Source organism: Chiloscyllium plagiosum, chromosome 9, assembly GCF_004010195.1.
Source record: "Chiloscyllium plagiosum isolate BGI_BamShark_2017 chromosome 9, ASM401019v2, whole genome shotgun sequence".
NCBI classification, from domain to species: domain Eukaryota; kingdom Metazoa; phylum Chordata; class Chondrichthyes; order Orectolobiformes; family Hemiscylliidae; genus Chiloscyllium; species Chiloscyllium plagiosum.
This window is the reverse complement of record NC_057718.1, coordinates 67,587,703-67,613,780: the sequence shown is the minus strand read 5'-3', so window position 1 is coordinate 67,613,780 and position 26,078 is coordinate 67,587,703. Positions and strand designations below refer to the sequence as shown.

General features: G+C 40.9%; 1 protein-coding gene across 2 annotated transcripts in view; it reads right to left on the bottom strand.

Annotated features, from left to right (window-relative positions):
* Positions 1-7,189, bottom strand: part of arid1b (AT rich interactive domain 1B (SWI1-like)) — a 583,262-nt gene extending 576,073 nt beyond the window's left edge. For both annotated transcript variants that reach the window (XM_043696151.1, XM_043696152.1), the window contains exon 1: positions 5,317-7,189. In XM_043696151.1, coding sequence (XP_043552086.1) covers positions 5,317-6,678 — 1,362 coding nt within the window. In that variant the 5' untranslated portion in view covers positions 6,679-7,189. The remainder of the gene's footprint in view (positions 1-5,316) is intronic.
* Between the last annotated feature and the right edge of the window lie 18,889 nt (positions 7,190-26,078).

The window sequence follows — 26,078 nt, the reverse complement described above, 5'->3', positions numbered from 1 at the left end:
GGGCGAGAGAGAGAGAGAGAGCGCGCGCGGGCGGGAGAGAGAGAGCGCGCGCGAGCGGGAGAGAGAGAGAGCGCGCGAGCAGGCAACAGCGCGAGAGCGCGACAGAGAGACAGACAGCACAGTGGCTCAATGGTTAGCACTGCACAAGGGATCCAGGTTCAATTTCAGCCTTAAGCAACTGCCTATGTGGAGTTTGCAATTTTTCCCGTATCTGTGTACATTTCACTAGATGCTCAGTTTCCTCCCAGTCCAAATATGTGCAGATTAGGTGGACTGGCCATGCTAAATTTCCCCAGCGTTTTCAGAGATTTGTAAACTAGGTGGATTAACAGTGGGAAATGCGGGTTACAAGGATAAGAGTGGGGTGCCAGGTCTGGGTGGGTTGTTCTTCAGGTCAGCACAAGACTCAAATGGCCACACTATAAAGATTTGACGCTTCTATTCTACAACAGAGACAGGGACAGGGACAGAGACAGAGAGACCAGGACAGGCACTGTGTTTTCATTCCTGATCTCCCATAACTGCCTCACCTCTCATTTAAATATTGTATCTATACAAAGTTGGATACAGTTTTCTCCTTTAAAAAAATGTTTTAACTCTCACTTTATTCTTTTCAGTTTGCATCTGAAAAAGCAGCCAGTTCCCAGAGAGCAGAAAGCAAATCAGATGGAGCAATATTGTGTTTCTCCCAATTCATGCTTCGCTTTTATACAATTATCAAAGCCACTTTCTAAGCTGGTAGAAATTCGTATATAGAATGAAAACCAACTCAGATCTATCATTTAATATAAAAAAAACACAGCTACCATGTAATTTGTGCAAGAAAATGTTCACGATATAACCGGCCATCAAGACCTTTTTACGGAAATTTAACAACTATCATGGCACAATGAAGCAAAAACTGCCATGAAATGAAATCATTTCACAACTTACCCATTAACTGTCCTGTTTATGATTTTACCCTTGATCATTATAGGAACATATGATTCTGAGGTTAGCCCCTCTTTCAAGTGACCATTATTCATATGAGAGTTGGAACACAAAGTATTAACAGCTTAGTCTACTACAGTCATAACAGTGGTTCTTTCAGTCTTATAAAATATGTTCTTCACACAAGAGTATCAGCAGAGCATGATTTATACAAAAGGTCTATTTCTAAAATTATTTTTCATGCTTATCCCTCCAGAAATAGCACTTTTAGTTTGAATTAACATCCCTATGTGAAAGGGGTAACAGGAGAGCTACCCCAAGAGCACACCAATCTATCAAACTTACCAGTCTCATGGCACAATACCATCTCTGCAACTAAAAATATTTATTCCATTGCATACTCTCATCAACTTTGCCAAAGCTCACTGCAAAGAATAACAGTGCATTTGATTCTTCCTCCCTAAAAAGACAGTTATTGATATAGGTCATCCGGCATTCAATTATCTGAACAAGATCACAAGGTTCTGATGCTTGGCTAACTGTGTTATCCGGCATTCAATTATCTGAACAAAGTACTCCCCACCCGTGTCGTTCGGATAGTCAAGGTTCCTCTGTATGTAGTGTCACTACTTCAAACCAAAAACCAATTTTGTTCAAACATGACTAGAATGTTAACTCTCCTTTTGATTACTCCCCAAAAATTCTAAAGTTTATCCTTGATACAAGATCCAGCCACTTCTCTGCACCAAAATCATGGAGACAAATATTAAAATAAATTCACTGAACAACAGTTCCACAAAGTTGTGCATTTATTGAATAATAATGGCGCAGGAATATTTGGATAGGCATAGGAAAAATGGGCATTACATCGAAGATAATAGAAACTGGGGTAGTAATCAACATTAAGCCTAAAGGTTGAGCACCATCTCGCAGGGATCACAGAAGTTCCAATGACTGCAGATACATTATGGTAAAAGACATACTGCTCTGACGCAGAGTGGTCTGGATGGGGAAAATAGCAACTGTGTACTTTTCATGTCATACTCACTTTCAAAGACGACAGTAAATGTAAATAATTTATACAAAGCTCAATTTCTAAAAATTAAATTGCAGCCCAACCAAGTAGCCTGCTGGCATTCCAATGCACAAAGCCAAGGGTAAAGGGATGTAGGCTTGTGGCTATTACACAGCATTCTTTGAAACATGGCCACACAGCCGGGCAAAAGCTAAACACGAGGGAAAAAAAATGCTTTGGTACAGCTCCAACAATTACAGATTACACACTGTCCTAAGATGTTTGGGGTCCCAAAACCATATAAATTTATATCCCAGGAGAGTTATGCTCACTATTTCCATTTGTAGATGTACCAGAGGGGAGGAAAAGCAGCATTTTAGCATGATAATTTAAAAGATAAGTTAAACCTGGTCTTTTTCATACTCCACCTAGTGGCCACCATAAACGTATGATAACTAAAATATCCAGTTGTAGGTTTGGTTCAAAAATATATTACACTCAGGTAGTGTCCAAGGGAAGAGAGGAATGAGGTAGGTCGGTTGGTTGTTTAAACTGGCCATAATCAGGCATAGGACCTTAATTATAGCCAATGTATACTCCATGGAAAGAAACTCCATAATTACTATGCATAAATATATCCCATCTATTATGCTCAGTCTCAGGGTGACTTAGCACTTAACTTTTAAATAAGGAATATGCTGCAATAACCTTAAATCACAAGTGAAGTCTAAAATCAAAGGATTAACTCAGAAGCCTCATATACAAAGAGATTTCTTCCAATACCTTAAAATGTTAACAGCTCAATTAAGTTTGTGACAATGACACTGAAAATTTATTTTTGCCCTAAATAGAACCTGCAAACCAAGTAACATGGATACCAATAATATCCAAAAGGAATCAAAAAGCAGCAAACTCAATATTTGATGTGTGATTGGCAAGATATTTCTAGGCCTCTACTCAGTTCTTGCAAATAGAAGCTTGCCTTCACCCTAGCCCACAGAAACAACGGGATTCACTTGGCTCAATTGGCTGCCTGACAGGTCTACAAAGCACAGTAACACCAAGAGAGTGGATTCAATTCCCACACCGGTTGAGATCACAAAGGAATCTCTCTCTCAATCGTTGAGATATGGTTACCCTCAGGTTAAACCACCATTCGTCTCTCTCTAATGAGACCAACCCCTATAGTCCACAAGGACTACAGTGACTTTATCACAAACTGCTATAAGAACACCAAATGATAGATGATTTATACATACTAGAAAATCAAACTCAATATTCATTTGATCAAGATACTAATGACAAATCCAAGACTTTTCCAATTAACTGTTTACTCACGTATCAATACTTCTTTAGGCACAGGACCATAGGTACAAATAATCTTTTCAAGCACGGTTTCAGTTGGCAACGATTAATAATTTGTAATTAAATTGATATTATAAATAATCATTTTCATGAGACTATAGTGAAATCCTAGTGATAGATTTAAAAACAAGGTGAAGTTACAAACAAGTGCACAAGTTATAAACTTACGGCTTGAACTATTTTCAAATAGATCACATTCATTTTACCCAAGCATGTTACACAAACTGTTTACTACTTCTGATCAACTGCATTGTGGAATTATTAAAATCCAAATCACTTGTCCTAAGATGAGCACATTTCAAGCTTCAATTCAATGAGCTTCAATTTTAAAAAAGCATATTTCTGCCTCCTATAAGAGAGCAACTTGTGTAGCGTATGTTTCCAGGCACCAGCAACTCTTCAATGCCTGCACTGAACTGCACAATTTATATCCAGAGCCAGTACAAATTGCAAAGTTTCATGAACTATTAAGGAAGCACTCACACCCCAGTACAATTCTGTCCGACAGCAGCAACCAAACGCTGACTAATTTTCAGCTCTTTCAGCAACAAAACTGAAGCCATTCACTTTTTTTGATAAGCAACCTGTTCAGTGATGTTAATAAAACACTTCTGGACCAGGGAGCACGGGAGCCTGTGCCTCCTGGTTCAGAGGCAGATACACTACCACCATTACATAAAAGCCTTCACACCTTCATTTATCAACCCTGCTACAACTACTACCAAATCATTGACATGGAATCAAACTTATGTGTCTATATGGTTGTACAATATCATTTACCATGAGCAATCATAAAAAAGGAAATGTAGTTCATAACAAGATTAAAGTTCTAGTATTTTACATTACTATAATTGGCATGGAATCAAAAGCAGTAACATTTATGGTATTTTACAATCGTAAATTGCTCTTTATGCAGTAAGTTTTGGGCAATATTTACGAAGCAGTTAATTTTTTTAAATGAACTGGACTACAATAGCCTTTTGTATAGATTTCACTTAATAGATATTTTTATAAAGTGAGAAATTGCCTTAATTTACTTAATTCATCCAATAGTTTATCCCTCGATTACCCAGAAAAGGATTTGAACCATATTTAATATCTACTACCGTTTCATTATAAACATTAGTAATTTAAATTAATGACTGATTTTACTAAATATGCACAAGCTGGTTATTCCAGAATATTTTGATATTTTTCAACAACTTGTTACTAAACAAGTGTTTTACGTGCCTTACTTAAAACGGTTTATTGAATCAAGTACGCTTTTTTAAAAAATGGAAATTTTGAATATTTATTTTTTTAAAATGCATCTGGAATGTTGACAGAAATGAAAGGTGAAGCAGTTGTTAGTTCTTTCAATTATCCATGGGCTATGTAAATTGTGGATTCTTAGGAAATGTGCAGTGTGGGCTTGTGATTGCGATGTTCAGCAACTTGTATTTACATCAGCACTGATAAATGCCCAGTGGTGAGTGTGAGAACCAATCAGATGGCAGATTAGATGTCAACTCGGAGGCAGCTGTCTGGAGACTCGATTCCAGGCCTTTTACCTCCATAATTCAAATTGCAAACCTTGCAAAAGGTGAAGAGATTCGAGTACGAGCTGAACGGAGCTACCAGCGTTCAGACACCATCAAACAAAAAATCAACAAATGGGTGGGGTCAAAAAAACATACCAGATAGCAGTTTAAATTAACGAAAGAAAACCTAACTGATTTATTTAGTCTAGAAGTAATCTAATTGGAAGTTATCAGTTCAGTGCACAAATCCGCACAGCGGACACCCATCATTAGGGGCAGAAGGCACAAACTCTCTGCATACGGCGAATCCCAAGAAAAAGAGTCGCTAAAACTCTCTCCTTGCCAGTAAGAAGTGATAGGAAAGGTAGCGCGGCCTAGGTCCCTGACCAGCACTTCAACGGCTCTCTCTCTAATGTCTTCACATCGCACAACGCCAGCTCTGCTCTCACTCCGGGATGAAAGACACCAACACACAGGCCGCTTTACCTGTGTCCTGCCTAGAGGCTGCGCCGAGCTGCCAGGGCTCATGGCTGGGTGGCTGCGGGCTTGTCCTGCCGCTGCTCCACCGCCGCCGCCGCCACCACCTCCTCCTCCTCCTCCGCCTCCCCAGGCTTGGCTGCTCCCTATTCCGTACTGACTGCTCATGTCGTTCCCTTTCAGCGAGGACTGCGAAGGACCAGGATTACTGTAGTCCGAAAAGCCATATCCCCTCATGGGGCTGGGGGAGGTCAGAAGCTGGTTGAGGGTTGGTGTGGCCCCCGAATGCTGGTTTTGGCTCGAGTAGCGCTGAAATGCCCCGGCCAGAGGCGGCTGTTGCTTGCCGTGATGGTGATGATGGTGGCCGCTGTTGGTGGCCCCACCGGATCCCATATTGTTGGCCCTGGGCGAGTTCATCAAGCTGTAGCCAGGGCCACTGTAGGCCGGCCTGTAGCCCGAGTAATGGTTGTAGTTGTTTGAATAGCTGTCGTGAGAGTTGTGTAGCGGGCTGGCGCTTAACTCCAAGCTGCTGGAAGGATGAAGCCCAAGCCCCGGGCTTTGTTGTCCGCCATGTTGATCGAAGTAGGGTCCGGGACCGGGGCCTGTTCCTGCCGCCGCCCGGTAATAATGATTATAATCGGGGAGGCCAGGAGCCGGCTCCGTTTGGGTATTGGAGCCCGCAGCTGCCGGGTGCTCATATCGCTGATCACCCATTTTGAGCAATTGGTCGTCGGCCTTGTTGTTTCCCTGGTTGTCAGCGGTTAACAAGATGTTGTCTTTACCACCACCACCGCCTCCATGTTGAGTCTCTACCCCGCCGCCTCCTTCTCCTTGGTGATGGGGAGGAAGCAACAACTCAGCGCCGGTGGGTTTCAGTTTGTGATTAGAAATTATCCCCGCCTCACTGGCGGCCGAAGATGAGGAGGAGGCGGTGGACGCCGAGGAAGGCGAGGCCGAGGCGGGTTCTTTGTGCGTTGGCTCAGGGTTGGGGTTGGACGAGGCCGACCCCGAGCCTCCAGCAGTGCCGCTGCCGCCGCCGCCGCCGCTGTTGTTGTTAGCCGGACCGGGGCCAGGCCCCGAGGAGTTGGCCATGTTGAGCTCGCCGTGGTGGTGCTGCTGCTGGTGGGGAAGGTGGAGGTGATGGTGGTGGTGGTGATGGTGGTGGCGAGGATGGTGATGATGATCAACGCTGTTCAGGCTCAAGCCGCCGCCACTGGGATCTCCGCCGTCACCGCCGAGTCCTCCTCCCGGAGCCGCCGCCGCCGGTTTTCCGTTGTTGATACTGTCTGGGTCGCGGCTGCTCAGGCCGGGGCTACTACCGTTGCTGCTACTGTTGGCCGGAGCTGCTGCTACTTGAGCGGCCATGATCATCTCTCAGAAAATCAGTCAGAGAGCAGGGAGAGACAGACACGTCTGCTTCTTCTCTTCCTTTTACACCCGATCATTAAATATTATTAAAAGGGGAAAAAAAACTTGTCCTCCTCCAGTTTGAAAGCAAAAGAAAAATAGGCTCACACTTTCTTTTGTTGCATGGTGATTATAATAATATATTAAATTCTATTTTCTATTCCTCTTTTTTAAATAGGTAGAAAAGTTTCTCCAGATCTGTTTTAAAAATCAAACTTTCCTTTCCTCTCTAACCCGGATATGGGTAAATACATGTCTAGCTGAGCCTCTGGCCCAGCATGGCATGAGGACTCCAACAACTATTATCCATTCCTCTGATTACTGCACATCAACACGAAAACACGGGCTGGAGCCTATATCTCTCACTTACTCCACAATCTAATGTATTGGCCTTTAAAATGATGTTTTACTTTCTATCTCGTTTAAAAACATGAGTTCTAATTTCCTAACCTGTTAATATTTATAACACCATAAAATTGTACAGAGCGTTTTTGTATATTTTAAGTCATTGCAATTTTCAACTTTTAATATGGCAATCCTATTTATTTGTCCAAAGAATAACAAATGTATCTTATGTTGCTATTTATTTTAATTTTGTAAAAATAACTTGTGTTAAATGTATCTTAATGTTGAAATATTATAAAATTGACCCATCAAACAAAATGCTCTTGTTATCAACTAATTCAAAACTAGTTTCCCATTTTAAAAAGCATCATTGTCTTCATATGGTAGTTGATTACCTACCTAACCTATTTTGTTTTGAAAACAATCGAATAGGTTTATTACATACTCTCAATACTTGTTGCAAGTAACATTAGTAAAATATTGTTTTAGACCAATTTCTTTTTATTATTTCATTTCCAAGCATGACCTGTGTCTCCTTTCATGGTGTGCCATAATGATCCAGTCCAGTTCTTGCCTCTCTCCTTGCCCCGGGTTCAATCTATTTCTCTCTAGCCTCAGAGTTAGACATAATCACAGGATCACTGGATCCTTACGCTATTAACTTATACACATCACCCAGCATCCGAATCAAAACTCAGCCAGCAAAAAAAATTCCTACAAAAACCACTTATCCCCGACTTGTGTGGCAACTCACATCTGAGGATGAGGATTAAGAAAAATCAAGGAAAAATAGCACGGACTATTTTCTCTAATGTGTCCTTTCCTTCAGTGTAATGAACAACATTCCTAGGTTGAAGCATTCTCTACTCTGCTCAGTGCCTATTTGCTGTTCCTATACACTCCCTCTGGAGGGCTTTTTACATTGAAAACAAATTTGAAATTGCATTATTTTTAATCTGAAAATGGTTGGTGTTATTTATTTCCATTTGGTGTATTCAGATACTGAATCCCATTTCAGAAGTTTTCACTGAGATCCTATCAGTTTTTTTCATTTACCTAATGAAAGGGAGTTGCTTGCAATTGCTTCACACGCATCAATAGTTGTCAGTAAATTCGAACTGACGTCAGCCCTGTGTAAAAGATATGTCCCTTTTGTTCTTCGTTTTCCCAATTTGTAATCAAACAATTCAGGCGTTTGCAAAAGAAACACTTATTGCAATTTTTTTAAGTTTGCAATAATGACCCAGCGAGCTTTTGTACGAAATAAAATAGATGTAGCAGTCTTTTTGATCTTTATGTCTCTCAGCGTCAGTTGGGTTCAGTTATGCCGGAAGGTTAGTTGCAAATCCTGGCTGATCTGAAATTCGATCAACAGAGGCAAAGGGCAAAGAAAAGGCATTTCAATTCAAATCGATGGATTGATGACGCGCACAAATGTTTCATACACATTATTCTAAATAAGGTGCGCAGTGATTTCATTGAATTTAAACAAATAATGAAATTAACAACAAGACGGGTAGTATCTTTTCGGAGGGAGGAAACTAATCCCTTCAAACAACCACATTATGGTTTGCTGTGTACTTCTGGCTGCAGCGCGGAAGTAATTGCTTAGACAGCACAATTTAACTTCTAAAGATCATAAAAATAAAATAACATCTTCTTGTATCGGACTCTCCAATGCAATTTAAAGCTGAATACATTTAAATCATACATTATTTACAGTCAATAATCATTAACATCTTCTGTCCCTCGCTGATATGAGGCATTTAAAGAGATTCTCGTTACTCCGACAGCTTGCAAGTTGTCATTGCTCATACTGCTATACAAAAAACAGCCTTTTGCTACAGAATACATTTCAGGAAGTATAAAACAACAAACAAACAATTTCTTCCATGTCCATGACATTTTTGTAAAAACAAAATTAATAATGTCAAAAGGTCAAAGAATGAAAGAAAAAATCCATTGTAAATTGGAATATCTCTATATTTTGGCAGATTTCTTCTTAATATATCAACTTTTTCATAAATTTGTATAACATTTTTAACTGTTGCTTACTGGAAGTCTATAACACTTTAGGCATATTAAAATATCCTAAGACATACCGTAGGGGTGTTATCAGTCAAAATTTGGCATCAAGAAACATAAGGTGATAATAGGGATGGTAACTAAAAGTTTTATCAGTGATAGGTTTTAAGAAACACCTTGAAGTGGAAAAAGAGCAAAAGGATAAATCTATTTAGCAGGGTCTTTAAGACCTGTAATGACAGTCATAGAAATGTATAGCATGGAAACAAACCCTTCAGATGCAACTCGCCCATGTCGACTAGTTTTCCTAATCCAATCTAGTCTCATTTGCCAGCACTTGGCCCGTATCCCTGTAAACCCTTCCTATTCATATACCCATCCAGATGCCTTTTAAATGCTATAATTGTACCAGCCTCCATTACTTCCTTTGGCAGGTCATTCTATACACACATCACCCTCTGCATGAAAAAGTTGCTCCTTAGGTCTCTTTTATACCTTTCCCCTCTCACCGTGAACCTATGCCCTCTAGTTCTGTACTCCCCGACCCCAGGGAAAAGATTTTGTCTATTCATCCTATCTATGCCCCTCATGATTTTATAAACCTCTGTAAAGTCACCCTTCAGTCTCCAATACTCCAGAGAAAACAGCCCCAGCCGATTCAGCCTCTCCCTATAGCTCAAATCCTCCAACTCGGCAACATCCTTAAAAATCTCCTCTAAACCTTTTCAAGTTTCAAAACGTCCTTCTAATAGAAAGGAGACCAGAATTGCATGCAATATTCCAACAGTAGCCTATCCAGTGCCCTGTACAACTGCAACATGACCTCCCAACTCCTATACTCAATGCTCTGACCATTAAAGGAAAACACCAAATGCCTTTTTCACTATCCTATCTACCTGCAATTCTACTTTCAAGGGACAATAAACCTGCACTCCAAGGTCTTTTTGTTCAGCAACACTCATGAGGACCTTACCATGAAGTATATAAGTTTTTCCAAAGTGCAGCATCTCACATTAATCTAAATTAAACTCCATCTGCCACTCCTCAGCCCATTGGCCCATCTGATCAAGAGGCGAAAGTGAGGACCACAGATGCTGGAAATTAGAGTCAAGATTAGAGTGGTGCTGGAAATGCACAGCAGGTCAGGCAGCATCTGAGGAGCAGGAAAATCGATGTTTCAGGTAGGAGCCCTTCATCAGGAATGAGGCTGGAAGCCTCTGGGGTGGAGAGATAAATGGGAGGGTGTGGGGCTGCGGAGAACATAACTGGGAGTTCAATAGGTGGATGGAGGTGGGGATAAAGGTGAGAGGTCAGAGAGGAGGGTGGAGCGGATAAGTGAGAAGGAAGATTGACATGTGGGATAGGTCATAAAGATGCGGCTGAGCCGGAAGTTTCGAACATTGGAAAGGTGGGGGGGAAGGGAAATGAGGAAACTGGTGAAGTCCACATTGATGCCCTGGGATTGAAGATGAGACGTTCTTCCTCCAGGTGCAGATGGTGAGGGAATGGCAGTAGAGGAGGCCCAAGATCTGCATGTCCTCAGCAGAGTGGGAGGGGGAGTTGAAATGTTCGGCCACGGGGTAGTGGGGTTGATTGGTGCAGGTGTCAAAGAGGTGTTCCCTGAAGCGCTCTCCGAGAAGGAATCCAGTCTCCCCAATGTAAAGAAAACCGCATCGGGAGCAACGGATGCAATAAATGACATTTATGGAAGTGCAGATGAAACTTTAATGGATGTGGAAGGCTTCTTTGGGGCCTTGGATGGAAGTGAGGGGGAAGGTGTGGGCGTAGGTTTTGCAATTCCTGCGTTGGCAGGGGAAGGTGCCAGGAGGGGAGGGTGGATTGTTGGGGAGCGTGGATCTGACCAGGTAGTCACGGAGGGAACAGTCTTTGCGGAAAGCGGATAGGGGTAGGGAGGAAAATATATCCCTGGTGGTGAAGTCTGTTTGTAGGTGGTGGAAATGCCGGTGGATGATGCAGTTTATGCAGAGGTTGGTAGGGTGGAAGGTGAGCACCAGGGGGGTTCTGTCCTTGTTGCGGTTAGAGGGGTAGGGTTTGATGTCGGAGGTGCGGGACATGGATGAGATGCATTGGAGGGCATCTTCAACCACATGGGTGGGGAAATTGCGGCCATCTGATCAAGATCACATTGTAATCTGAGGTAATCTTCTTCGCTGTCCACTACAATTCTATCTCTGAACAGGTTGGTTCAACAGTATGATTAGAACATACCTATAGGGCCTTGGGCAGCTAAAGGCATTTCTGTCAATATGCAGTTGATGTAGTATATATGGACTTCAGAAAGGCTTTTGACAAGATCCTATGTAGGCAACTGATGAAACAGGTAAATACATGGGATTTAGAGCAAATTGCGACCGATCCGAATTTGGCTTATGGTAGGAGACAGAGGATAGTGGGAGAACGCTATTTGTGTGACTGGAGGCCAGTGTACAGTGCAGCACCAGGGAGTTCGGGGCGGGGAGGTGTTGTCGGTTAGCTCAGTTGACTATATAGCTAGCTTGTAATGCAGAATGATGACAACAGTATTGGTTGAATTCCTAAATTGGCTGAGGTTACCATGAAAGTCTCTCCTTCTCAACATCTCCCCTCGCCTGAGGTGAGATGACCCACAGGTTAAACCACCATCTCTCTCGAAACACTCCTGTGGACTGATAGAGCTTTTGAGAGTTTACCTTACCACAGAGATCAGTGCAGGTTCCCCCTTATTGTTCATGATATATATGGGAAAATGTGGGCGGGTGGTAAGTAAGTTTGTGGATGACATGAGGTGGCTGGGTGATTGACAATGAGGAAGAAGATCTTAGGTTACAAGAAGATATAGACAGATTGGTCAGATTGGCAGTCCAGTGGCAGATGGAATTTTACCCCGATAAATGTGAGGTGATGCACTTTAAAAGAGGTAAGAACACAAGGGAGTGTTCATGAATGGCAGGATACTAGGAGGTTCAGAGAAACAGAAGAATTTTGGGATGCTTGTCCACAGATCCCTGAAGTGGCAGGTCAAATTAATAGGGTACTTAAGAAGGCATGTGAGATACTTGTCTTATCGGTCATGACATAAATTATAAGAGTTTAGATCAGAGTGGTGCTGGAAAAGCACAGGAGGTCAGGCAGCATCCGAGGAGCAGGAAAATTGATGTTTCAGGCAAAAGCCCTTCATCAGGAATAGAGGCAGGAAGCCTCCAAGGTGGAGAGATAAATGGTGGTGGTGGGGGGGTGGGGAGGTGGTGGGAGCTGGGGAGAAGGTAGCAAGGAGTACAATAGGTGAATGTCATTTATTGTATCCGTTGCTCCCAATGCGGTTTCCTCTACATTGGGGAGACTGGACGCCTCTCGCAGAGTGCTTCAGGGAACATCTCTGGGACACCCGCACCAATCAACCACATTCACCCCATGGCCCAACATTTCAACTCCCCCTCCCACTCTGCCGAGGACATGCAGGTCCTGGGCCTCCTTCACCGCCGCTCCCTCACCACCCGATGCCTGGAAGAAGAACGCCTCATCTTCCGCCTCGGAACACTTCAACCCCAGGGCACCAATGTGGGCTTCACCAGTTTCCTCATTTCCCCTCCCCCTACCTTACCCCAGTTCCAACCTTCCAGCTCAGCACAGTCCTCATGACCTGTCCTACCTGCCAATCTCCCTTCCCACGTATCCGCTCTACCCTCCCCTCTGACCTATCACCTCCATCCCCACTCCCATTCACCTATTGTACTCTTTGCTACCTTCTCCCCAGTCCCCCCATTTATCTCTGCACCCTGGAGGCTTCCTGCCTCTATTCCTGATGAAGGGGTTTTGCCCAAAATGTTGATTTTCCTGTTCCTCGGATGCTGCCTGACCTGCTGTGCTTTTCCAGCACCACTCTGATCTAAACTCTGTTTTCCAGCATCTGCAGTCTTCACTTTTGCCTATAAATTATAAGAGCAAGGAGGTTATGTTGGAGCTGTATAGGAGTTCAGTTAGAAGGAGACCAGACATTGGAGTGCTGTGTGCATTTCTGGTCTCCAAACCATCAGAAGGATACGATTGCAATGGAGGGGATGCAACGGAGTTACTCTTGGATGGTGCCTGGGATAGAGCATTTTAGTTCTGATGACAGTCTGGATAAGATGGGGTTGCTTTCTTCAGAGCAGAGAAGGATGAGAGAGGATTTGATTGAGGTTTAGAAGATTATGATATGCATGGGCAGAATGGATAGAAAACAGCTGTTCTCTTTAGTTGAAGGATCAATGCAAGGGGGAATAATTTTCAGGTGAAAAATAGGAGGTTTAGAGGAGATTGAAGGAAACAGATTTTCAAACATGAGATGGTGGGAATCTGAATGTACTGCCTTGGCAGGTAGTAGAGGCAGGGGATCTCACAACCTTTAAAAAGTACTTGGATGAGCATTTGAAACATTCAAGGTTATGGGTCAAGTGTTTGAAAGTGGGACTGTATAGATTTAGAGTAGCTTTTTGTCAGCGCAGACTCAATGGGTCTTTTTTTACTGTATGATTCCATGAATGTGGACTAATGGAAGTAAGGAATGCACAAGAGAATGGAATTAGAGGAATCTGGGGATCTTGGACAGTGTAATGGCTGGATGAGTTTCAGAGATAAGGAGAGGTGAAGTTTTGGAGGGATTTAAAAACAAGAACAACAATTTTAACTTCAAGGCATTGCCTGACTAGGAATCAAAGTAGGTCAAATAGCACAACAATGATGATAGGACATGGTGAATTCATTTTTTTGTTGTATCCATTTGATCTGTGTAGGAGCCAGCAATCTGTGATTTGTAACATTAAGGGAACAGATAGTTTCAAGGGGTTGCTACATTTGATTGTTGAGTTGCTAAATTCAATCCCTTGTAGGTCTTGCAATTGATCACTCAGAAAAGTTCAAGGGTTACTGAATTTTAGGCAGTTGCACAGAGAATCAGACTTGGGTTCTAAGAGGCTCTATTCTAAAAATATACTAATGTTTTAGTCTCGAACACTGTCAGACTCAGGAGAAGTCTGGGGAGCCAGGAGATGTAGTGGAGTGTGAAGATTAGGGTTCAGGAAAAGTCATGTACCATTAATAGAATTGAATAATAATTTGTTATCACTTGTATGTTTACAAAAATACAGTGAAAAGTGTTTAAGTTGCTATATTCTGATACCTAAATTAATAATAGAGATCATATATTACAAAAAAGACAACATTTATCCTTGTTCAATTTACAATTCATCGGTTTCCAATGTTGAGGAAAAGACAGGAACCATATTCTCCACCACTGCAAAATGCCAACCTCGAAGCTGCTGAATCCCAAGCTGACCACCATGCAGCCAAATTTGCTGCAGTCGTCACTTCATGGACTCACCTGTCACTGAAGCCACCACTGTGAAGCACATCACCACGCCAGGTCAATGCAACTGGGAGTCAGAGTAAAGAAAGACCACAAGCAGAATTCACTTTGTGCAACTAAGCAAGATTAGAGTTCAGAGAAACAATATGATAAAAACTTCATGAAGTCATCTGTCTGCATACAAGCTGAAATTGTGCCTCTGAGTAGATGCTGGAATGCAGTTTTCAGAATCTGGGGTACACAGTTCCAGTGAGGATAGTGAATTACCAGAATATGAGCCATAATTGAGGCAGTACATGACAGAGCAGCACTTGAGGGAGTTACAAAATTAGGTCTTCATTAGTGAAGAATTGGAATTCCTTATAAAGTTCTAATGAGATTTGGTGGCCCACAGTATCACGGATATGTGGAGGGGTTACTGAGAAATCATGTCACCTGTCCTCATTGCATTTGCTACTTGCCTTATGAGATGTTACCCATATTTACCTCTGGTTAATTTTAAATGTTAGAACATAAATTGTATATAGTATTTATATTACTGTTCCCCTTTACATAATAAATGTTATCGTTACTTGTTCAAGACCATGCAGTCCTCTTAGTAAGTATCGGATCTCATATTTTGTTTGATTTAAAAAAAAAGTGATCCCAAATTAGATTATTAATACATTTTTGGATGTCTGGGCTACATAAATTGTGTTATAACATAGAAAAGTGCAAACTTCATAAAATAATTCATGATCACATAATTATGTATTGAAAAGAGTCTAACAATTTTGTACCTTTATATGTTACACGGATGTTGCCAAAGTTGGAGGACTTAAGCTACAGCGGCTGTTTTCCCTGGAGTGTTGAAGACTGAAGAGTGACTTTACAGTGGTTTATAAAATCATGAGAGGCATGGAAAGGGTAAATAGACAAGATCTTCTAGGAGAAAGTGAGGACTGCAGATGCTGGAGATCAGAGCTGAAAATGTGTTGCTGGAAAAGCGCAGCGGGTCAGGCAGCATCCAAGAAGCAGGAGAATCGACGTTTCGGGCATGAGCCCTTCTTCAGGAAGGGCTTCTTCCTGAAGAAGGGCTCATGCCCGAAACGTCAATTCTCCTGCTCCTTGGATGCTGCCTGACCTGCTGCGCTTTTCCAGCAACACATTTTCAGCTCTAAATAGACAAGATGTTTTCCCTGGAGTGGGGGAGTCCAAAACTAGAGAGTATAAGTTCAGGATGAGAGGGGAAAAATTTAAAAGGAACCTAAAGGGCAACCTTTTCACGCAGAGGGTGATCCGTGTATGGAATGAGCTGCCAGAGGAAGTGGTGGAGGCTGGTACAATTAAAGCATTTAAAAGGCATCTGGATGGGAATATGAATAGGAAGGGGCTGGAGGGATATGGGCCAAGTGCTGGTAAATGGGACTAGGTTAGGTTAGGCTATCTGCTCGGCATGGACAGGTTGGACCGAAGGGTCTGTTTCCGTGCTGTACATCTCTGTGACTCTATGACCCAGAAACTTTGAAGTTCTTGGAAAGATTTGTAGCTCAGGTTGTGGATGAGGTTGTTGATTTGCTTGCTGAGTTGGTAAGCTAATTTGCAGTTGTTTCATCACCATTCTAGGTAACATCATCAGTGCACCTCCGATGAAACATTGGTGTTCTGTCCCGCTTGCTATTTATGTGTCCCAGTTTGCTGAGGTGGGTATCATTTCCAGTTTTGTTTCTTTGGAGTTGGTATATGGGGTATAACTCTATATTTTTGTTAATGAAGCTCCGGGTTGTGTGCCAGGCCTCCAGGAATTCCTGTACATGTCTTTATTTGAATTGGTGTCCATCCTCATCTGTGTATTTGGAAATAAGTGATAGTAGATCATATCTCTTAGTGTCCAATTGGTGTTCGTGTACCCTGATGGTTAGTTTTCTTCTGGTTTGCCCTATGTAATGTTTCTGGCAGTCTTTACATAGCCACCAAGAGACATGGTCAATAATCACTTATGTCCATACACATAGATAAAGAAGGACACCAATTCGACTGGGACAACATATCCATCCTAGGACAGGCCAAACAAAGCTATGTTAGGGGATTCCTGGAGGCCTTGCACTCAACCTAGAACACCATTAACGAACATGTAGAGTTGGACCCCATATACCAACCACTAAGAAACAAAACTGGAAATGATACCACCCACCTCAGCAAACCAGGACACATAAATAGCACGCAGGACAGAACACCAATGCTTCACTGGAGGCGCACTTATGATATTACCTAGTTTGGTGATGAAATATCTGCAAACAAACTTACCAGCTCAGTCAACAATCTCAGAACACTCCACTGGGCAAAGAGAACATTCCTAAAACTCTATATATCCTTTCCTCAAAATTTATAGTCTAAACAATACTGCTGAAGTCTGACATTTTGAACTGTACAAGCACTCTACAAGTTCCATGTGCCAATTCAAGGTCCACCTTTAATTACAATCCAGATTGATACAACATATTCAAGTGACCAGGTTATATGTAGATTGGACAGTAACATTTAAAATCACTGAAAGGTTTGTCTGTTCTTTGCAACTAAAACTCACTTCAAACCAGAAAAAAATAATATTACCTTTAGCAATTGCTGTAAGCTGTGATTTTTAATAGATAGATCACAAGTATCTTAAAAGGGAACCAACACCCTGTGCCTCTCGCGAACTAGTAGAATTGCTGAAAAATGGAAGTCAGGAAAAAACGTTCGAATCAGCAAGAACCAACTCAGCAGAACTTAGGAGCAAAGACTATTGAATTGTCTCTCCAGTACTTTCCCCCTCCATCCATGTGTTTTTCCCTGTCTGAAGGTAATTAGAATTTTAATTAATAGAATTATATAGAGTCATTAAGTCCAATCAGTCCTTACCAACCATAATCCCAAACGAAACTAGTCCCACATGCCTATGCTTGGTCCATATCCCTCCAAACATTTCTTATTCAAGTACTTATGCAAATATCTTATAAACATTGCAACTGTATCCAAATCCACTACTTCTTCTGGAAGTTCATTCCACACACAAACCACTCTACGTGTAAAACAAAATTCCCTCATGCCTTCTTTAAAACTTGCTTCTTTCACCTTAAAAATATGCCCCATTGTCTTGAAATTCCCCGTCTTAGGGAATAGACACCTGCCATTCACCTTATCTATATCCCTCATGATTTTATAAACCTCTACAAGATAACCCCTCAACCTCCCATGCCCCAGTGAAAAATATCCTAGCCTATCCATGTCGATGGTTTCTTACTGTTAAGCTGGTTAGCTAGATTTTAAGTGTAATAAATAGTCATTCTTTTCAGCACAGAAAACTTATCTACGTTTTCAGATTTTTCAGATCCACACTGACAGAAAATTTATCTAAGTTTTCTGTCAGTGTGGATCTGAAAAATCAGATAATTTGGGGAATATAATGTACTTATTTCAAAATCTTTAACTTTTGTGGAAAAATTCAAGAATACCAAGGCTTAATACTCAGTGTGCTACTCCAGGGAGTTGTGACACTTCTGAAATTGCCTAACAATTCACTTAGTTCAAGAGGTAATTAAGAATGAACAACAAATGCTAGCCTTGTCAGCAATATCTATCCCACGAAAGAATTTTTAAAAAGTACTGACAGCAAAAAGGACTTCATCTGGGATCCTGTCAAGGTGAGAGATGCAGCTAATATCATGGTCATGTCCATCTGAGCTCTTTTAGGTATATTCACTATCCTTGTTGCTATTCATATAATTTACTGATATGCAGATGGAGTCTTTGGCAGATGAGAGGCTTAGTTTTGTTGAATAGAGTGTGTTTATTATATAGTACTTAAATGTTATTTATATGAAATCTGAGTTACATGAGTTTTGTAAGCCTTAAGCTCAAGTACACATTATTATTTAGCTACATATAACTTAACACATAAACTGGAACACCGGTTAAATCTTCCCAGAAATAATCCTTTATACCCTAATCTGAGGCACTTATCTTGGGATGCCAGTTAGCCTCTCAGGTACTACTGCCTTTATAATATCTACCCCAAGCAGCATATTCTGTTTATCAAATCTTTTATACAATTGTTTCGTATTAGCTTAGCTCTATTTCATCTAAGTCTCTGACTTCATGGATGTTGGAAATCTATCACTTGACGACAAAATATTCAATACTAGTTTGTTGCTATACTGGAACCTTGATGGATCTTTGATTTCCCAAATGCCCTTTATTGAAGACATGTTCTGTGTTGATGTTATTGTTGAATATTTGTCTCCTTCAGAGGATCTTATTCTCAAATCGTGACAGGAAATATTGCTGTGTTTTTGAAATAAGTAATCTTCTCCTTTTGACTTTATAGCATGTAAACTCACATGTGATCCTTCTATTCTTGTACATATTTGTTTGGATACCATTGTCATTTAATCTGATTCAATCATAGACAGCAAAGTTGTTGCTGTTGCTTTGGTACAGCTTCTTCTTAACAGAAGGCTTGACTGTACCAAGAATCTACTACTAACTCCTAGTGGTCTTGGTGTCAGAGATGTCCGATGACCAAATTTTGAAGAATCATTTGCAGTGGAAAAACAATTGAACAATTCTTCAAGACCCATGAAATCATTAGTCCCTTATGATTCTCAGTCATAAAGAGTTGATGTATACCAACATAACCTTGATTCCCACACATTTTTTCTTGTGTTCAGTTAACATTCTTCTAAGATCAATGATGTTTTCCTCATATGAAATGCAGTTACATTGACCATGAGTACCTGGGTTCTGAGCTTGTTGAAATTCTTCTAAGAGTAAGTGAGGACTGCAAATGTTGGAGATCAGAGTCGAAAAATGTAGTGCTGGAAATGCAGAACTGGTCAGACAGCATCCGAGGAGCAGGAGGGTCGACGGTTCGAGCAAAAGCTCTTCGTCATAATGAAGAGTTTATGCTCGAAATGCCAGGTCTTCTGCTCCTCAGGCACTACCTGACCGGCTGTGCTTTTCCAGCACCACGCTTTTGACTCTGGTTGAAATTCTTCAAGGTGTAGAATGTTAACAGCAGTGTATGTTTTTCTGCTCAAAACTGTGAACAGTGTTAGATTTTGATAACATACAGTCAATATTGATCTCTGTATGTCTAAATGGCTCTTAGTATTCCTTTAATTTTGAGCGAAGAGCTCACTGCCAAAAGCTTTTGTTTAATTCTCTTCAAATGAAGGGTGATTTCAGATAACACATAAATAATCACCTGGCTGCCAAATTCTAAATGAGATGGATGACCAAAAACCCATATGATCTCTGTCATATCTGGTTCAGGTCATTGAGTCACGAAAGTAAGTGTATGTGTTCTAATGAAAGTATGATTTGGTAGACTGAGATTTCTTCAATGATACTGCTGTAAGATGTTTGTTTTGGACCAGACCAGATTCCATCTAAATATTTTAAGAAGGTAGACCAGCCCCTAACTTTTTCTTATTTAAATGGGAGACATAAAGTGCATGTTCCAGATGTGAAGCTACTGGTCAAACTACTCAACAGTTATTTAAACACCACAGTTAAAATACAAACAAAAGAAAGAGGAATTTAGAATAACTTAACTATTGAAAAACTTAACCGAGAAAACATACAGTACCTATTATTACTAATTAACTGTTCAAATATAGTTACATCCCATAAACACACCCCTTGGCAGATTCTTACATGCAGTTCTCTAATTCAGTAGGAAAACAACATCAAGAGAGATTCCAGAGAAAGTAGAAGCTAGGAATTATCCACTAAATCTTCTAACTCTTCTGAGACCCCAAATAGTTTCTAGTTACTAAAGCTAAAAAAAAAACTAGAAAGCATGGCCTGTGAGACCTGGCCTCTCCCATTCAAGCTGCTTCTATTGTTACAACTTTTAAAATAAACCCTTAAGACCTCCTAAGCTGTTTACTTAAGTTGTCTTCACTAGCCAGTTTACCACCTCTGCCTTCACAACCTCCCTTCAAAAAAAAAGCAGGACAAAATAACCTCTTTAAAGTACAGCATCGTCACACATACCCTCCTTAAAAAAAATCCATAAACAAAGATGGCTTCGTTTATAAAACCCTTAGTCTTACTCTACAAGTACTTTACAATACATATACATTACATTGACCTACAGGAGAGTCTATTTCCTTGCTGTACGTCACTATGACTCTATGCAAACATTTACTACTAAATTCTATTTCAATCTATACAACCATAAGACATTGGAGCAAAAATTCAGCCATTTGGCCCATCAAGTCTGCTCCACCATTCAATCATGGCTGATAAGTTTCTCAACCCCATTCTCCTGCTTTCTCCCATAACCCTTGATCCTCTTGACAATCAAGAACCCATCCATTTCTGTCTTAAATATACTCAATGACCTGGCCTTCACAGCATTTCTGACAATGAATTCCATAGATACACCACTCTCTGGCTAAAGAAATTTCTTCTTATTTCCATTCTAAAGGGTCTTCCCTTTACTCTTAGGCTGTGCACTTGGGTCCTAGTCTCTCCTCCCATCTTCCTAACATCCATCTGTCCAGGCTACTCAGTATTCTGTAAGTTTCAATTAGATCCCCCCTCATCCTTCGACTCCATGAGTATCGACTCAGAGTCTTCAAACATTCCTCACATGTTAAGCCTTTCATTCCTGGGATCATTCTCGTGAACTTCCTCTGAACCCGCACCAGGGCCAGCACATCCTTCCTGAGGTATGGGAAGACCCTTTAGAATGGAAATAAGAAGAAATTTCTTTAGCCAGAGAGTGGTGTATCTGTGGAATTCATTGTCAGAAATGCTGTGGACTTGATGTGATCTGACCAGAGTTTTATAAACCTCAGAAATACATTCTTGCGTTTATATTCCAGTCCTCGTGAATTAAATGCCAACATTATATTTGCCTTCCAAACTGCCGACTCAGTCTGCAAGTTTACCTTGAGAGAATCCTGGACTGGGACTCCCAAGTACCTTTGGCACTTCAAAGTTCCAAATTTTCTCCCCATTTAGAAAATAGTCTATGCCTCTGTTCTTCTTATCAAAGTGCATGACCTCACATTTTCCCACATTATATTTCATCTGCCACTTCTTTGCCCACTCTCCTAGTCTGTCTAAATTCTTCTGCAGCCTCCCAACTCCTCAATGCTAACAGCCTCTCCACCTATATCATCTGCAAATATAGCCAGAATGCTCTCAATTCCTTCATCTTGATCACTGTTATATAAAGTGAAATGTTGTGGTCCCAACACTGATTCTTGTGGAACACCACTAATCACCGGCTGTCATTCTGGGAGAAACCCTTTTATCCCCAGTTTCTGCTTTCTGCCAGATGGCCAATCTTCTATCTGTGCTAGCACCTTGCCTTTAACACTATGGTTTCTTATTTTACTCAGTAGCCTCATGTGTGGCATCTTGTCAAAGGCATTCTGGATGTCCAGGTAGACAAAACCCATTGGCTTCCCTTGGTCTAACCTGCTTGTTACCGCCTCAAAGAATACTAACAGATTTTTCAAGCATGACCCCCCAACAATGAAACTATGCTGACTTTGCCCTATTTTACCATGCACTTCCAAATATTCAGAAATCTCATCCTTCACAATGGACTCCAAAATTTTACCAATGACCAAGGTCAGGCTAATCAGCCTGTAATTTCCAGTCTTTTGCCATACTTCCTTCTTAAATAGTTGGGTTACATTAGGGATTTTCCTGTCCTCTGGGACCCTCCTTGGCTCCAGTCATTTCTGAAAGGTTACTACTAACCGCCTCCACTATCTCTCTAGGTGTCTCTTTCAGATAGCTGGGAAATTGTCCATCTGGTGCAAGTAATTTATCCACCTTTAGGCCATTCAGTTCTTCTAGCACTTTCTCCTTGGTGATGGCCACCATACTGACCTTTGCCCCTGACTCTGTGAAGACTGATGCAAAGTACTTGTTCAGTTCCTTAGCCATTTCTTTGTTCCCTATTACTACTTCTCCAGCATCATTTTCAACTTTCACTCACACCATCGAATGCCTCTGTCTTTCTTTATCAAAGTCATGACAATGCATTGGCAATTACATTTTCTCATCCTGCCACAAGTACACTTTTTAAATTGAATGGTTGCAATAATAAGTTCAATCTAAACAGTCTAGAATTTTTGTCTGTAATTTTCTCCAAAAACCTTAATGGGTGATGATCTGAATATACAATTGTCTGAGATACATTACTGGCATATAAGCGTTGAAATTTTATAATGCAAACACCAAGCTCAAAGTTTCCTTCTCAATTGTGGAATATTTCTGTTGAAGAATATTCAATTTTCTGGAGAAATAACCAATAGATCCTTCAATTTTCTCATCATCTTCTTGTTAGAGTCCAGCACTGACACACGCATCAATGGCCATCTTCAGTGGCTTTGCATAATTAGGTGTGGCTAACACTGGGTTGGTGGTTAACACAGCTTTCAAGCTGTCAAATGCCTTCTGACAGTCCACCATCCTCTGAAATTTTCTGCACTTCTTCAGTCAGTCAGTCAGTGAAATAACCACACTGCTAAAATTTGGTGCGAACTTAGAACATAGAACATAGAAAAGTACAGCACAGTACAGGCCCTTTGGCCCTTGATGTTGTTCTGATCTTTTGTCCTAATCTAAGATCAAACTAACCTACATACGCTTCATTTTAGTATCATCCATGTGCAAATCCAAAAATCACTTAAATGTCCCTAATGTATCTGACTCTACTACCACCACTGGCTGTGCATTCCATACACCCACCACTCTCTGCGTAAACCTCTGACAGTTCCTTTCTGGAAACACCTTAAAGTTATGCCCTCTTGTGATAGCCATTTCTGCCCTGGGAAAAAGTCTCTGACTATTCAATCTTTCTATGGCTTTCATCATCTTGTACACCTCTGTCAAGTCACCTCTCACCCTTCTTCACTTGAATGAGAAAAGCCTTAGCTGCCTCAATCTTTTTTCATAAGGCATGGACTATTTTCTAAACGGTGAGAAAATTCATAAAGCCAAAGTACAAAGGGATCTCGGAGTGCTAGTACATGATTCTTTAAAGGTTGACTTGCAGGTTGAGTCCATGGTTAAGAAAGCAAATGTAATGTTGTCATTTATCTCAAGAGGGTTGGAATGTAAAAGCAGTGATGTGTTACTGAGAATTTATAAAGCTCTGGTTAGGCCCCATTTAGAATAGTGTGTCATGTTTTGGGCCCCACACCTCAGGAAGGATATACTGGCACTGGAGAGTGTCCAGAGAGATTCACAGGGATGATCCCTGGAATGGTAGGCCTATCATACGATGAATGGCTGAGGATTCTGAGATTGTATTCATTAGAGTTTAGAAGATTGAGGGGAGACCTAATAGAAACTTACAAGATAATGCATGGCTTAGAAAGGGTGGACGCTGAGAAATTGTTTCCAAAAGGTGAGGACCTGTGGGCACAGCCTGAGAATTAGAGGGGGTCAATATAGAATGGAAAAGAGGAGGCATTTCTTCAGCCAGAGAGTTGTGGGCCTGTGGAATTCTTTGCTATGGAGCACAGTGGAGGCCGGGACGTTAAATGTCTTCAAGGCAGAGATTTATAAATTCTTATCTCGCAAGGAATTAAGGGATACAGGAAGAGTGCAGGTAAATAGCATTGAAATGCCCATCAGCCATGATTGAATGGCAGTGTGGACTCGATGGGCTGAATGGCCTTACTTCCAATCCTATCTCTTATGGTTTTATAAGACATGCTCTCTAGTCCAGGCAAAATCTTGGTAAATCTCCTCTACACTCTTTCTAAAGCTTCCACATTCTTCCTATATTGAGGCAGCCAGAACTGAACACAATCTTTCAAGTGTGGTCTAACCAGGGCTCAATAGAGCTTCAGTATAACCTTGCGGCTCTTAAACTCAATCTGATAAAACCCACTCAATCCCAGGAATTGTAGTACTGCCACTTCGTTGATGGTATGGTAAACTCCCCAGTAATCTTTATTTTCATATTCTGTGGGGCCATCTGTCTATGTCCGAGAACATGGCCCAGGAACATGACTTGGGCTTTTGCGAATTCATTCTTAGCCAGGTTGATCACCAAGCAAGCCCCTTGAAGTCAATTGAACAATTCTAATAAATGCTGCCAATGTTCCTTCCATGTATGACTAAATAACATTAGGTCATCAATGTATACCAGATAATTGATTAATTCAGAAATGACTTTATTGGTTAACCTTTGAAATGTGGCTGGCACGTTTCTCATCCTAAATAACATGACTTTAAATTGGTATAGTTCATTCAGTGTCACAAAAGCCAAAGTTGCCTTCACTTTACCAGATGAAGGTACCTGCCAGTATCCCTTGATTAAGTCCAACTTAGAAATATAAGTTGCCTGTCCCACCTTCTTAACACAGTCTTCCTAACATGGAATAGAATATGAATCAGACATTGTAGCTGCATTGACTTTACGATAGTCCACACATAATCATTGGTTTTGACACTATTACTATGGGTGAGCTCCAATCGCTGCAACTTACTTTCATTATGTTGTCTTTGAGCATGCATTCAATTTTTTTTGAACCTGTGCGAATTTTAGAGGGTTAAACCTATAAGGATGTTTCTTAATTGCAATAGCATTTCCTGTATATACATCATGCATAATTAGATTATTAATTCCAAGCTTATTCGCACATATCTCCTAATGAGATAATAATAACTCCACATGTCATTTCAATTTTCCTCTGGAAGGTACCTAATATTTTATATCAATTTCTGAGAACTTCCTAATTGTCCAATTTAATTTGAGGAATGTCCAATTCAAAATCCTCTGAACTTGGTTCTTCAAATGCCAGAATGGGTATTAAAGGTGTTGATTTTATCACAGCCAAAGGCTTTCCAATTATCTGCCATATAAGGCATGTTGGCAAACTTCAACAACATCCTTCTGCATTCCAAGCCAGTGGAAATATTTTTGAATTTTGGCTTGAGTTTTCCTTACTCCTAAATGACCCCCTACTGGTAATTAATGTGCTACCAACAACACTTCCTTTCTATAACCCACTGCTAATACAACTTGATGAACCGTTTCTCATCTGACTGAATATGTGATGGTCTTCATTTCCTCACCAAGAGATAATTTTTAAGATAGTAATATTTTGAGATATATTCAGATTCTTTTTCTGTATATGCCTTTTGATACAATTGCTTCAATTATTCATCTTCCTCTTTTAAATCAGCTAATTTCTCTGAACTAAAAATATTTACTTTATCCTCCACCTGTTTTTGTCTTTCTCAACCATTTGATAGAATCATAGAATCTACACAGTGTGGAAGCAAGCCATTTGGCCCATTGAGTCTACACTAGCTCTTCAAAGAGTATCCTACCATATTCCTGTAAACCACATAGCCTGCACAAGTCTACACACAATGGGCAATTTAACACAACCAGTCCATCTAACCTGGACATCTTTTGACTGTGGGATGAAACCGGAGCACTTGGAGGAAACCCATGCCAACATGGGGGAGAATGTGCAAACTCCATACAGACAGTTGCCCAAGAGTGGAATCAAACCGGTGTCTAGCACTGTGAGGTAGCAGTGCTAATCACTGAACCATTGTGCCACACCATGATCAAACATGATATCTGATAATTGTATTTCAACTGCCTTATCGTTATTCTTTAATTTCTCTGTCTGCT